Source organism: Gopherus evgoodei, chromosome 6 (assembly GCF_007399415.2).
Source record: "Gopherus evgoodei ecotype Sinaloan lineage chromosome 6, rGopEvg1_v1.p, whole genome shotgun sequence".
Taxonomy (NCBI): Eukaryota; Metazoa; Chordata; order Testudines; family Testudinidae; genus Gopherus; species Gopherus evgoodei.
The window spans coordinates 88,122,445-88,135,180 of record NC_044327.1 but is presented as its reverse complement, the minus strand read 5'-3'; the positions used below and the strand labels follow the sequence as shown (position 1 = coordinate 88,135,180).

The window sequence follows — 12,736 nt, the reverse complement described above, 5'->3', positions numbered from 1 at the left end:
CTTAGGAAGTTTTTCATACACAACTAATACAATGCTTATTTACACAGATAAAACAGAAATCGGTATAAACTATTAAGTATTTCTTCTGCAGGTGGGAAGAAACATTATTCTGATTTGAAATACGGGGGAGGTGTTCAGATACTACATTGAAGGGGAACATATAGGCACGTGGGTACATAGTATGTACTATCACACAGTCATTTTGAAATGGTCTGCATTTGGCAAAACAAAAACCAGGAACTGTACAAAAAATGAATGCATAATAAGTAATGCTCTTTTTTACACTTCGTGTAGCTTCTGTGCAATGGGTTATATTGAGGAATGTTAGAAAGAGTCTGGGCATCAATGCAGACTTAGCAACTGAAAAAGGATCAATTCATGCAATGGGTAGTTAAGCAACAGTGATTTTTTTCCCCAAGTATCTCACTGGAGAAACGATGAGATTATAGACGTCTAATAGGAAGTTGTATCTTATACATAATAAATTGTGCAAATAACTGAAACACTTATTTTTTAATTTGACTGAGCTGAGACCTTCAGAATCTAAAGCTGTTAAGTAGGGTAAGAGGTTGTTGACATTGTGTATTACAGATTTGAGGTTGCAGTGACAAGTAGCTGGTTGAAGTACATCATAAATCAATATCTTGCTTCAATGTTCTAACTCTATTTCATTAGTGATTCATGATAAATATATATTTGTATTTTACTGACCATTTGTCCTTTACATTCAGATGTTATTGTTTCTAAGGAAAAATTGCCTGAAGGGAGTTGACTCATTTTATTCAAGATGAACACTTGCTCAGTGACTCTGTGAATTACCTCTGCTGAAATGTTTGAGACTTGCATAATTTGCAACAACAACTAGAGAAATCAAAGATGTCTGTTTGAATAGTTTTATAGCTTTGAATATACTTACCACCATTTTGGCCCAACTTGCATTCTTAACAATTGCAAACAAGACTTATTTGCAAAAACACTACTTTGCTAGTAAATTATAAGAAATCTTTTTTAATGGTACTTTGCCTCTACATATTGACTGTAGAACAACTCAAAAACTAGTGTGGGGGCTTGAGGGGGAAGATGTACAAATATGTATCTTTGCTCTTTTTGAAGAAATATGTTTAGCTTACTAAAATGTGACTTGCCACACCTTGAATTCCTATAATAGAGAGGCAACTTTAGAATGGTACAGGTAATGCTTTTGTTACAGTTTGCTAAAGAGGAACATTATGAATACCGCAAGTAATTAATAAAAATGGCTTTGGTCACTGAAAGACCAGATCTTGTCTTTTAGGATATTGCTGTGTGCAAAACAGAAATGAGGTGAAACCCTGAACTCCCTATCCCACGAAAGTCTCACAGTAGTTTTTATCATTTTTTTTTGCAGCTGAGATCAGTATTTCTTTCTAGGCCTGTGGGTGGGCTTGGGCAACATGCAGTGATTTGCACTTTCTTACCTCTGTCCCACCCCTCTGCATATGGTCTGTAGTTCACCATTCTCAAACATAGGGATAACTCTAGTTCCTTAGCTCTTTTATTTTGTGTTCAGGGCTTGATCCTGCATGGTTCTGTGCAGCCACAAATCATCAGAACTCTCAGCACCATTGAGGATCAGAACACGCCTGTATTTGCAGTGTTTGAACTTTTCTTTATCACCGCTGCTGTGATTTTTTTTTTTTAATTATTATTTAGTGCTGAGTGCTATTGGTATGCTTAGCATTGCAGCAGTACACAGGGGGATACATAGTCCCAGATGCAAAGAACTCCATCCTGCAGTGAATATCACCAGGAGGGGCAAGGGGTCCCTGTGTCTGTTTGGTCCCCCATTGACTTAACTGGAAATGCCCAAGAGTGCAGGGATCTGTCCATGTGTAGCTCATGTTAGGATGGGCACCTAAGGGTCTAATCCTATGAAATGCTAAATGCTGCCTGGGGACATTGAGTGCCTGCAGCTCCCACTGACTTCAGAGACTGGAAGCTGAGGTTGCTTCACACCCCACAGGAGGCACTCAGCCCCTTGCAGGATTGGGCCCTAAATGTGAGACAGACCAATCCAGAAAAACATACAGAATGTTGTGTATTAAATCATAACAACTTATGACATTACAAAATTCCTGTAAAGGTTTTAAAATCTGGCTCCACAATGTTGGCCAAATGAGGGTTGATCTTCCCACTTTTGCATCCAAACTGTTGATGCGCTAATACCCAGAGCCATGATCCTCTGTGTAATTCTGTAGCCACAACAAACCTGAAATTGAGGCATATGTTCAGTTTAACCTTTTGGCAATAGGGTAAATGGGTAAATTTAGTCCTGGATTAGTATATGTGACCCTTGAATGTCCTCTGAATGATGATTATTTGTCAGGTAATGCAATTATATTTAATGGTAATGCAATTATACTTACCATGTAAAAGTATCAGAGCGGTAGCCGTGTTAGTCTGGATCTGTAAAAGCAGCAAAGAATCCTGTGGCACCTTACAGACTAACAGACGTTTTGGAGCATGAGCTTTCGTGCCCACTTCATCAGATGCGTGTGATGCATCTGTTAGTTTATAAGGTGCCACAGGATTCTTTGCTGCATGTAAAAGTAGTTGCATGTATTTAATAATGGCTATAGTTACTGCAGTTAACCTAAAACGTTGGTCCAAAGTGCTTTGCACAGCTCATGTTTTCAGTCACAATGAAAACGGCTTGATCTAAACCTTACTGAAATAACTGAAAAGAATCCTACAGATTTTAGTGGGCTTTGGATCAGGCCTGATAAAGACAAACACTATGTATTTCCCTTTTGTTCCTTCTTTAAAGTCCTGATGATAATCATTAGGAAATTAAGTTCTAACTTAAAAGAAAAAGAGGTGCAGCGTTTTGGTGCATATTTCAGCATGACCATGAAGTGAAAAGCAAATCACAAACTTCCTATTGTCTGGGATATGCCATTTGTGCAGAGCAATGCAATACAGCTGCTTGCTTGGAGCGGAGCACAGTTATTTGGTATGCAGCAATCCCTAAGCAGGTGTATGAGAAGTCTATAATTTCGCAGACATAAATGTAACATTATTAAATGCTGGAAAAATCAGGTTTTTATTCTGTTGTGTGTTTTAGCCTATGATTTCCAGAAAAGTGAAAGGAATATTTGCTTGATTTTTAGAATGACATGCAGACTTCTGAGGCTATTCAAATTCTTATGCAGTCTCTTTATCACAGTGCTGGTCTGAGGGCAATGGGCAAAGTTTTCCTCTTAAAAAACATGAACCACGTGGAAATGGAATGATGTATTAATTAGCAGCATAGAAATACATGTTCAGGAGTATAAATGGGGAGGGGAATTTATGGCAATCAGAGAAGCTGAACTCGTTCACCAAACTTCTTCCCCACCATCCTTTACCCAGGCTGTAGAGCACCAGTCAAGCTGTTCGATGATGGCTGCTACTGCAGCCCCTAGTTTACAGTAACCTCTGTGGATGCTGTGTAGTCTGTCCCATCCCCCCACTGCCCACTTGTTTAGGAGTGTTTTGGTCAATGGATCTATGTAGATGCAAATCCAGAGCCCGTGTCCCTGACATATCCCCATATCATACATCAGTTCAGCTTAATTTAGGGCCAACCACTTGCCTTACTTAATCCAGAAGATTGGCCCATATGAAAGATATAAACTTGCAAATGGTTGGAAGGGACCGTGGAGGGCAGTTGAATCCTTCCAAGGTCACTTATAACTTGTTTCCCTTAAAATGGGAGCAAAACAGCGCTGGTTTTTGAAAGGACAGGGGTAGCAATGTAGAATATTCTTTCCTCCCACCCCCAAACCAACAACTGCAGACTCTTGTTCTCTGAGAGCCTCATTCGGGGGACTGCAGAATAGCAGTTCTGCATTGATTTCAGGAGATAGTACAGTTGTGTTACCCTGCCAAGGCTGTAAGCACATAACCGTCACCCAGTAGCAGGTGACCACTGGAGATATACAAGATGTAGATCTCTATAATATTTGGCCATGATATTGTAATAAAACTTTGGTCATGTAGTCATGTAACAATATCCTTGCAATGTTATCTGTCTCTGTCTTCTCCTTCCCACTCCCTGCTGTTAGATATGGAACCATTATATCAAAATAAATCATCAAAATGGAATGAGTACATTCTGGTTCTCCCATGCAGTTTTTTTACATTCCATAAGGTATCCTGTCTGGTAGCTCTTCCTACTATGATTCAAAGCAGGAGAATGTTTCAGTGCGGGTATGTGATGAATCAGCTGTGCTACACTGGGGAGGAGTGAGAAAATCAGCTCTAAGTCTTTATTTTTCCTCTGTCTTCCTTGCCTACTATTGTCATGAAAGTTGGAGATCAGGTTTCCCAAGATAAACCTGCTCTTGGGCAATAATAGTGGGGCATGTCGTTTAAGAAACTCATCGGGGAAAAAATAAACATACACTGAAGTAGATATAATTCTTTGTCCTCTCATGTCTATAATAGGCTCAGAACAGGCTTCCTGCTTACAATGATTATCAGGGATGCATATAATTTTTTTTAATTAAAAGTATGTCATAAACATTTGTCATGAGAACCCTTAATCTTATTTAATTTTTGTTTATTTTTAGGTGTGGCAGAAAATGTCAGTCAGCATGCATGAGAATCGCAAGTCTAGAGCCAGCACTGGCTCTATAAACATATACTTATTCCACAAATCATCATATGCTGATAGCGTCCTTACTCACTTGAACCTTCTACGCCAACAACGGCTTTTTACAGATGTACTTCTCCATGCTGGGAACAGGTCATTCCCTTGCCATAGAGCTGTCCTAGCGGCATGTAGTCGCTACTTTGAAGCAATGTTCAGTGGTGGACTTAAAGAGAGCCAGGCTAGTGAAGTCAATTTTCATAATTCTATTCATCCAGAAGTCTTAGAACTTCTGCTGGACTATGCGTACTCCTCCAGGGTTATCATCAATGAAGAGAATGCAGAGTCCCTGCTAGAGGCTGGAGACATGTTAGAATTCCAGGATATCAGAGATGCTTGCGCAGAGTTTCTGGAGAAGAACCTTCATCCCACCAACTGCCTTGGCATGCTGCTGCTGTCAGATGCTCACCAGTGCACCAAGCTTTATGAACTCTCTTGGACGATGTGTCTTAGCAACTTCCAAACTATCAGTAAAAGTGAAGATTTTCTCCAGCTGCCAAAAGACATGGTTGTGCAGCTCCTTTCCAGTGAAGAACTAGAAACCGAAGATGAAAGATTAGTATATGAGTCAGCTATTAACTGGGTTAACTACGATCTGAATAAGCGCCACTGTTATCTTCCTGAACTATTGCAAACTGTGAGACTGGCTCTCTTGCCAGCCATCTACCTTATGGAGAATGTAGCCATGGAAGAACTTATCACTAAGCAAAGGAAAAGCAAAGATATAGTAGAAGAAGCAATAAGATGCAAGCTAAAGATCTTACAGAATGATGGTGTGGTCACCAGTTTGTGTGCCAGACCTCGTAAAACTGGCCATGCTCTGTTTCTTCTGGGGGGCCAAACCTTTATGTGTGACAAGCTGTATCTGGTGGACCAAAAGGCAAAAGAAATCATTCCAAAGGCTGACATCCCAAGTCCACGGAAAGAGTTCAGTGCTTGTGCTATTGGCTGCAAAGTGTATATCACTGGAGGCCGGGGATCAGAAAATGGAGTCTCCAAAGATGTTTGGGTATATGACACTCTTCATGAGGAGTGGTCAAAGGCTGCCCCCATGCTGGTAGCTAGGTTTGGACATGGTTCTGCTGAACTCAAACACTGTTTGTATGTAGTAGGAGGACACACTGCAGCAACTGGTTGCCTTCCAGCTTCCCCTTCAGTATCCTTAAAGCAAGTAGAACAGTATGACCCTGTGACCAACAAATGGACAATGGTTGCACCACTTCGAGAAGGAGTAAGCAATGCAGCTGTAGTTAGTGCAAAGCTTAAGCTATTTGCTTTTGGTGGCACCAGTGTTAGCCATGACAAGCTGCCCAAAGTTCAATGTTATGATCAATGTGAAAACAGATGGACAGTACCAGCCACCTGCCCCCAGCCCTGGCGCTACACAGCTGCAGCTGTTTTGGGTAACCAGATTTTTATTATGGGTGGAGATACTGAATTCTCAGCATGCTCAGCTTATAAATTCAACAGTGAAACATACCAGTGGACTAAGGTGGGAGATGTGACAGCTAAGCGAATGAGCTGCCATGCAGTAGCATCTGGAAACAAACTCTATGTAGTTGGAGGCTATTTTGGGATTCAAAGATGCAAAACATTGGACTGCTATGATCCCACATTAGATGTATGGAACAGCATAACCACAGTGCCCTATTCACTAATTCCCACAGCATTTGTCAGCACATGGAAACACCTCCCCTCGTAACTGTGTATGTTGTGATTGCAGCTTGTCAGGTAAGAAGTTATACCTGTGAATACAAATATAATCGTACTTAGCACTCACCGTTGTTTACATCCATAGATCTCAAAGGAGGGTAAGTACATTATTTGTATTTTACAGTAAGGAAAACTGAGGCACGCAGCTGTTAAGTGACTTGTCCAAGGTCATGCATCATATTAGTGACCGAGCCAGGAATGGAACCCAGATTGCTTGGCTCCCAGTACCATGCTCTCTTCACTGGATTGATCACTTTACCTCACAGTTTAGATGTTGAATATGTAATTTCCACTAGGTGTGATGCTGATGGGGAAAATATGGTTTAATTATTACAAATTCAGTTATAAATCATTAACCTACTAGAGACAGGTGATGTTTCCTTAACTACACAGAACTGGTCAATCAACATGAGGACCTAAAAAGACTTCTGTTAACCCTCTGAGGCAGGGTGGTGACTAGTCCAAATGGACAGCTTTCTGTTTGTGTGAACAATCTTGCTGCAGCTGCATTGTTACCGGTGGATATATAAGGTGTTGCACAAACACACTGGGCCAAGTCCACCCTCCTGCAACAGCTGAAGTCAATGGAATTGCACCTGCTTATGCCAAGGTTGACTTTGGCCCATTAAATATACTTTTTAAAAGCTAGTTTTTCAAAGGAAAGCTATGTTTATATGTCTGACTGTATATAGTGTCACTCAGATATACCAGTAATACTGTGGTTCAAATAATTACTTGGCAGTATGCCAAAGCAAATGCCACCTCATTTATAGTTAGGCATAATGGGCCAAACTCACACCACATGCGACTTCTTAGAGGCAAGTCTAAATCTGGCCTTGCTTGTTTTTCTGGTTATATGGCTCTGCTAAAGAAGGATTTTCTACTTTTCGTTTCTTCTTCATTTGGAAAACAACTAAAATATCTGAACAGCCCAAAATATTAATGTCAGTTTACATCAGCACCACAAAACAGAGTTAACTTGCTAAGCATTGTCTCAAACTAAATCTGATTTTTCATTATTACCTCCCATCTTTTCCTGAATTGCATCACTTAAGCTAAGCCTCTGATATTTTCTAGAGTTCTTACGTGAGTTATTTTGCATTAAAGTTGAATAACCACCTGTAACTTTTCCATCTCCCCCCACAACTTAGTCTTAGAAAAACAGAGTATTGGATTCCGTCCCACATTTGCAAACATTGGAGGCTGATCATATCCTGGGTGTCTGAGATTAATTGCACTCTTCCGATAACTCAAAAACTGAGCAAATAGGCTTCTTTGAGACTACTTCCTTGCTAGCCGGAAAGCTGGAAACACATCTTTAAATCCATACCATTCAGCCAGTTTCTATTATTACTCATTTCAACAGGGCTCAATGTTATCAGAATAGTAGTAATGAATGCCCAAATCAGGATCTGTGCCAAGAAAAATATTGACTTTTATTCTCCTAAGATTGACTTCATTGTTCTAAAATTTACAGCACATAAAAACAGCTTTTTTTTTCTGAAAAATAATAGTCTGCATATAATGACACTTAAGGCTTTCGTTTGCTTTGCAATATCCTGTTAAAGGCCATTACTTTAGCCTCACTAGCCTGTAGGATAACTGGATGAATGCAACCGTAAACTGAAACCTCTGTAGTGCGGCATGCTCATCCAGCCAGTAGATTTTTACTGACTCCCACTGTTCTGTCAGTGGGTGGGAGGGACGAAAAGGAAATTACTTCTGATTACCCTCCGTTTTCATGGTGTTGTGTGGCCCTAGCCTGCCACAGCTTAAGAAGATTTTAGTCTGCTTTGTTTCTTCCTTCAACTTTGCTCTTTTGAGTAGCTTTGTTTTATTTTCCCCTTGCAAGATTGATATATGTATTTTTTTTTTTTGGTTAATCATCCCATGACAGGAAACATTATTTTGGCTTCACTGTTGAGATATACCTTTCAAGAAGGGGAAAAAATGACACACTAGTCTGAAGCATGTCTAGGCGACATGAATCAGCAATAAGAAATTACAAAAAATTACATTGAAAGTAATGAAAGGAGTCTGTCTTAAACCCTCAAAGCAAAGAGATTTCAGGCTAAGGGTGTGTGTATACCCTGCTGTTCTTAGGCATTACGGCACTGACAATATAGGGCTACATTCTGCTCTCCTGCACATATGTGTTCATTCAGATTAACTGCACTGACTTCAGTAGAGTTACTCTGCATGTGCACCCTAAATTCTAGCTGTGCTGTCTAAAGCTACTGTAATAATGAGGCTGATGTCTGGTTTGGAAACTTGCACTTAACATAGGCTTCATAATTAAATACGGTAGCTAAATCTCAGCATCCAAGGGCTATATTTTTCACTGAATAATCAACTCCTGGAAAAGACTCCAGCGTGGAGTTGTTGAGGAATGGTGCATTGTCATGTGAAAAGAAGCTAGACAGATTTCTGCCATAATGAATAGCAGAGAGATTTTAAATAAGGAGATTAATATGTCCACATTCTCTATGGTGAATAAATTCAATTTAGAGTTCTCCATGGTGAACAGAGGAGAACCCGCACCCTCCCAGTTCCCTCCCAGCTCTTTCCTCAACATCACTCTGATCTAGTTTGACATAGCCCATGAGCAGAATAAACTGGTTGTGCTAATAATTTTTGAGGCTTTTCTGGAAGAGAGAAGTTGCATGAGGTGGTGGTTTTCATTTTTTTTAAAGCATATCTCCATCCCATTTGTTGAGAACAGGAAAAGTAGTGTGTTGCAAAATCCAGCAAAAATAGCACTATCGACCACATGCTAGTTAACCTTATAAGGGTCAGATTCACACTGAAGTACAACTCTACTCCATAGCTAGTCCCTATTGGAGTCTCTGGGGCTACTTGCAGAGTAAGGCCAGGCAAGTAAAGGAGGCAGAGTCTGACCTAAGTGTTGTGGTTGGTTTATTTACTATCAGTGATTAGTTATTACACAGAGACATGCAAAAGACTTTTAGTTTTTCTTTGACGTCTAATGAAAACCTTATTGTATATTGTCTCACGAGAATCCTCTAAATCTTTTCTTCTCTCCCTCCTTTTTTATTTAGTTTGCTCTGTTATTTGGAGAAGAGACTTGGAATCTCAGCTGTGGAGAAATGGTTTGAATGAAGAAAAATCGTTCAGAATCTTTGAGTTTGAAGAAAAATATCTGCACCTTGTAAATTATCTAACCTGGACATGAAGGAATGGGAGGAAAAAAACTGCCTTTGGTGCATCAGCACATGGTTTAAATATGAAAGAATGAACCTATGGTCTGATTCCTTGTACTAGTAATTGTGGATTAATGTCAGTGTTAATCAGACCTTTGAAGGGAGGGGATGGGGAAAAGGACAAACACAAAAGAAGTACAGAACTTTCCATAGTTGTGTAACCTACAACTCTAGATTTTCATGGACTCCATTGTGTGTGCGTGAAATTTGAAATGGTTGTCACCTCTCACTGTGACAGTTTGAAGTGTCAGCACCAGCTGCTGGGGAAGCTGGCCAGGTTTGAAACAGTGAGATGTTGCTGTGAATGAAGATATAGCTGTGTCACTGCAGTGTACTTCTACAGGAGTGAACTTGTTTATAGGCAGTGTCTGAAGAATCCATTAGATTATCACGTTATGATGTCCTATATGCAGTGAGTGACCTTTCATTGTATAAGGAACAGCACAATTAAAAACATAAATAAAAGGTTTTTGCAATAGCGGGGAACTAAAAAGAACTCATTTTCCCCAAATGTTTGATTTCCCTTCCACCCTGTATTTATAGGTAACTTAAACTGTCCCATTCCTGTTATGTTACTTGTAGATGTAGCTATTTATTGTTCAGTGTTTGCATGCTGAAACAGTGCCTGCAGTTGTCTTCATGTTGTAAGGATTTGTGTGATTTGTTGTTTGTTTTGCACATTTTGTGGTCTCTGACTCGCTCTGCTGCACACAAAAAAGAAAACTGTTGAGTAATAGTTGGAGGTGGGAGGGAGTGAGGGGATGGCTTCCTCAGTCGGAAATGGAAGGATTACAGGGCAAGATCTTAAATTACCCACATACTAAAGGAAGAAGCCATGTAGGTCACTTTCTCAGGCCACCAACTCCCCAGGTTAGATGTGTTGTATCCTGTAGATAGTGTCCCTGCTCCATTTCATTGGCCTGCTCATGCCTTTGAATTTCTAATCCGGAACTAGCCAAAACCATTTACAGCTTTCTCTTTGTGCAGCCTCTCAGTTACCTAGAAGATGCTGTGGGATGGTTTCTGTGCACAGAGCCCCGAGAAAGGCATTGGCCAAAAAGTTATTTATTTATTTATTTATGAGTTTAGACTATGGAACATTTACCACAAACACATTTACCTGATTGAATGGAGTCTGGCTGACTCACAAAAGCAATACAGATTAGTAGTGAACTAGTTAAAAAACAAAACAAAAAACCAACTGCTTGCGCTGACAGGATTGGCTCCTCTGTCTGCGTAGAAGTGGGATGAATGAGTGCCATGGTGTCAAAGACCCAAAAGGCATGGCCCAGTTGTTACAATGAAGCATGAAAAATTGCAGAACTAGAACTTAAAAATAATCCTCAAGATCTGCTGCATCTTTTATTTTCACACAGCCAGATGAGTCTTCAGACATTTTGGTACTGAGAAATGTCAGATATGATCATGATAAACCAAAAGATTAAAAAAAGAACTCCCATTTTATTTGCTCAGTCTAGTTTTGAGTCGGGTATGAGCCTACTCTTTTCTTTACTTCTGTTTCACAGGTGCTTACTTTGCCAGATTTCATTGTGAAGCATGTGTTGTGTTTTTCATGAGTCTGTTGAGCCCAACTTAATAATGATGTGGTGAACAACATGGTTGTAGTATTCCGTTGTGGTGTAAGTAAAAGATTTTTAGTTGCATGCATGCAAAACCAAAAGTAATTATGTTGATGTTTGCATTTCTCTCTATGATGGTGAAGTCACTGTGCTCTTTAAGCTTACCATCTGAAAACATTTACAGTGATCACCATTACATTTTTCTCACAAGGGAAGAATTTTTAAAGGCTCACCCCTGGTTTGACATGAACAGGACTCCACAACTATATAGTAAACGAGTTACAGTTATAGATCCACTAGGTTAGGTTGAGCTGTTGAAGTAAAAACACAGAAATTTAAAAATCAATCCCCTTCTTCTACATGGCTTTAAAGAATAGACATGCTTCTTAGGTAGAGCATCTTCCTAGAAGCCCGAGTTGCCCCAGTAAAGTAAATGGGCTGGATTCTATACTGCCTTGTATGTGGGGTAGTCATTCACACCTGTGCAATGTGGGTATAAAATGCTCCCAAATCCAAATAGTCACGTTTTACATCCTCTTCGCACAGGTGTATGTGGTTACACAAGTTACAAGGAAGTGAAGTGTTGGGTCCAGTGGAACTACTCTTTTGACTAAAGGTATATCTGATCAAGCCCTGTTTTCTTCATTGATATAGTTCTGTCTTGAAGCTGCACCATACATTGCTATTTAGCATCTGACATAAATATGTTTTATAATACCATGTAACTTCCGAAAGTGGGATTAATTTCTGCAGCTGTTTTCAAAGTTGTGGTGTGCTTTCAACTGCTTGATTAATTCCTGTGTGTAGGCTGAAGGAAACTGAAGTCAGGGTGGGCCGCAGGCCCTGCAGGGAATATTCTGGGCTTCTGCTCTTTGAATTGATGTGAGAATTCTGGCTTATTACTTGACCATTCCAGTCGTGCAAAACATCCCACACTTTGAAGCAAATGCAATTCACAGCAGAGTGCACACAAAAACCTTGGCATAGGACGGGAAGGTTCTTCTTATTTTGTGGGCTGGTTGCTGTAGAAACTTATAACAAAGGACAGCCTTCCACTTCTGGTATAATTGTGTAGACCCTTTTCTCTAGGCCTGACACCTGTCTAATAAGAGTGATTAGAGCTGAATAATGCCCCTTCCCTGACTATTGAAGATGTGGTTCACATACTAAAAGAAAACTACAAGTGGAGAAGGAAAATGTTTATGTTCTGTCTCCGTTTGCTACTATATTTTAAGGTTTTGTAAAACTGCATTTTTTTTTCACAATGTGAAACTGAAGGTCAATAAATTATTAGAGATTTTCTCTTCAATGAGTAGTTCCTTTGAGGGTTGGGTTGGTTTTATTTGTTGTTTGCCTGCAATTTTTTTTGGTCCTTGTAACACACATCTTTTTCATGGGAAAAAGAAGACATCCTTGATATGTAGTTTACTGGTTTGTTTTAAACTTCTGCTTCAGTTGCACTTGGACTGTTCCCTTTGTTCTATTAGGCCACTTATTATGATCTAGATCTCAGAGTTCAATAGGTAAAACTATGAGAGCTTTAAAACAAC

General features: G+C 39.8%; 1 protein-coding gene across 1 annotated transcript; it reads left to right on the top strand.

Annotated features, from left to right (window-relative positions):
- The first annotated feature begins 93 nt into the window (after window positions 1-93).
- Window positions 94-12,501, top strand: ENC1 (ectodermal-neural cortex 1). Its single transcript, XM_030567517.1, has 3 exons — window positions 94-177; window positions 4,590-6,403; window positions 9,445-12,501. The coding sequence occupies exon 2, from the start codon at window positions 4,605-4,607 to the stop codon at window positions 6,372-6,374; it is 1,770 nt and encodes a 589-aa protein (XP_030423377.1). The 5' UTR covers window positions 94-177; window positions 4,590-4,604; the 3' UTR covers window positions 6,375-6,403; window positions 9,445-12,501.
- Window positions 12,502-12,736: the final 235 nt, after the last annotated feature.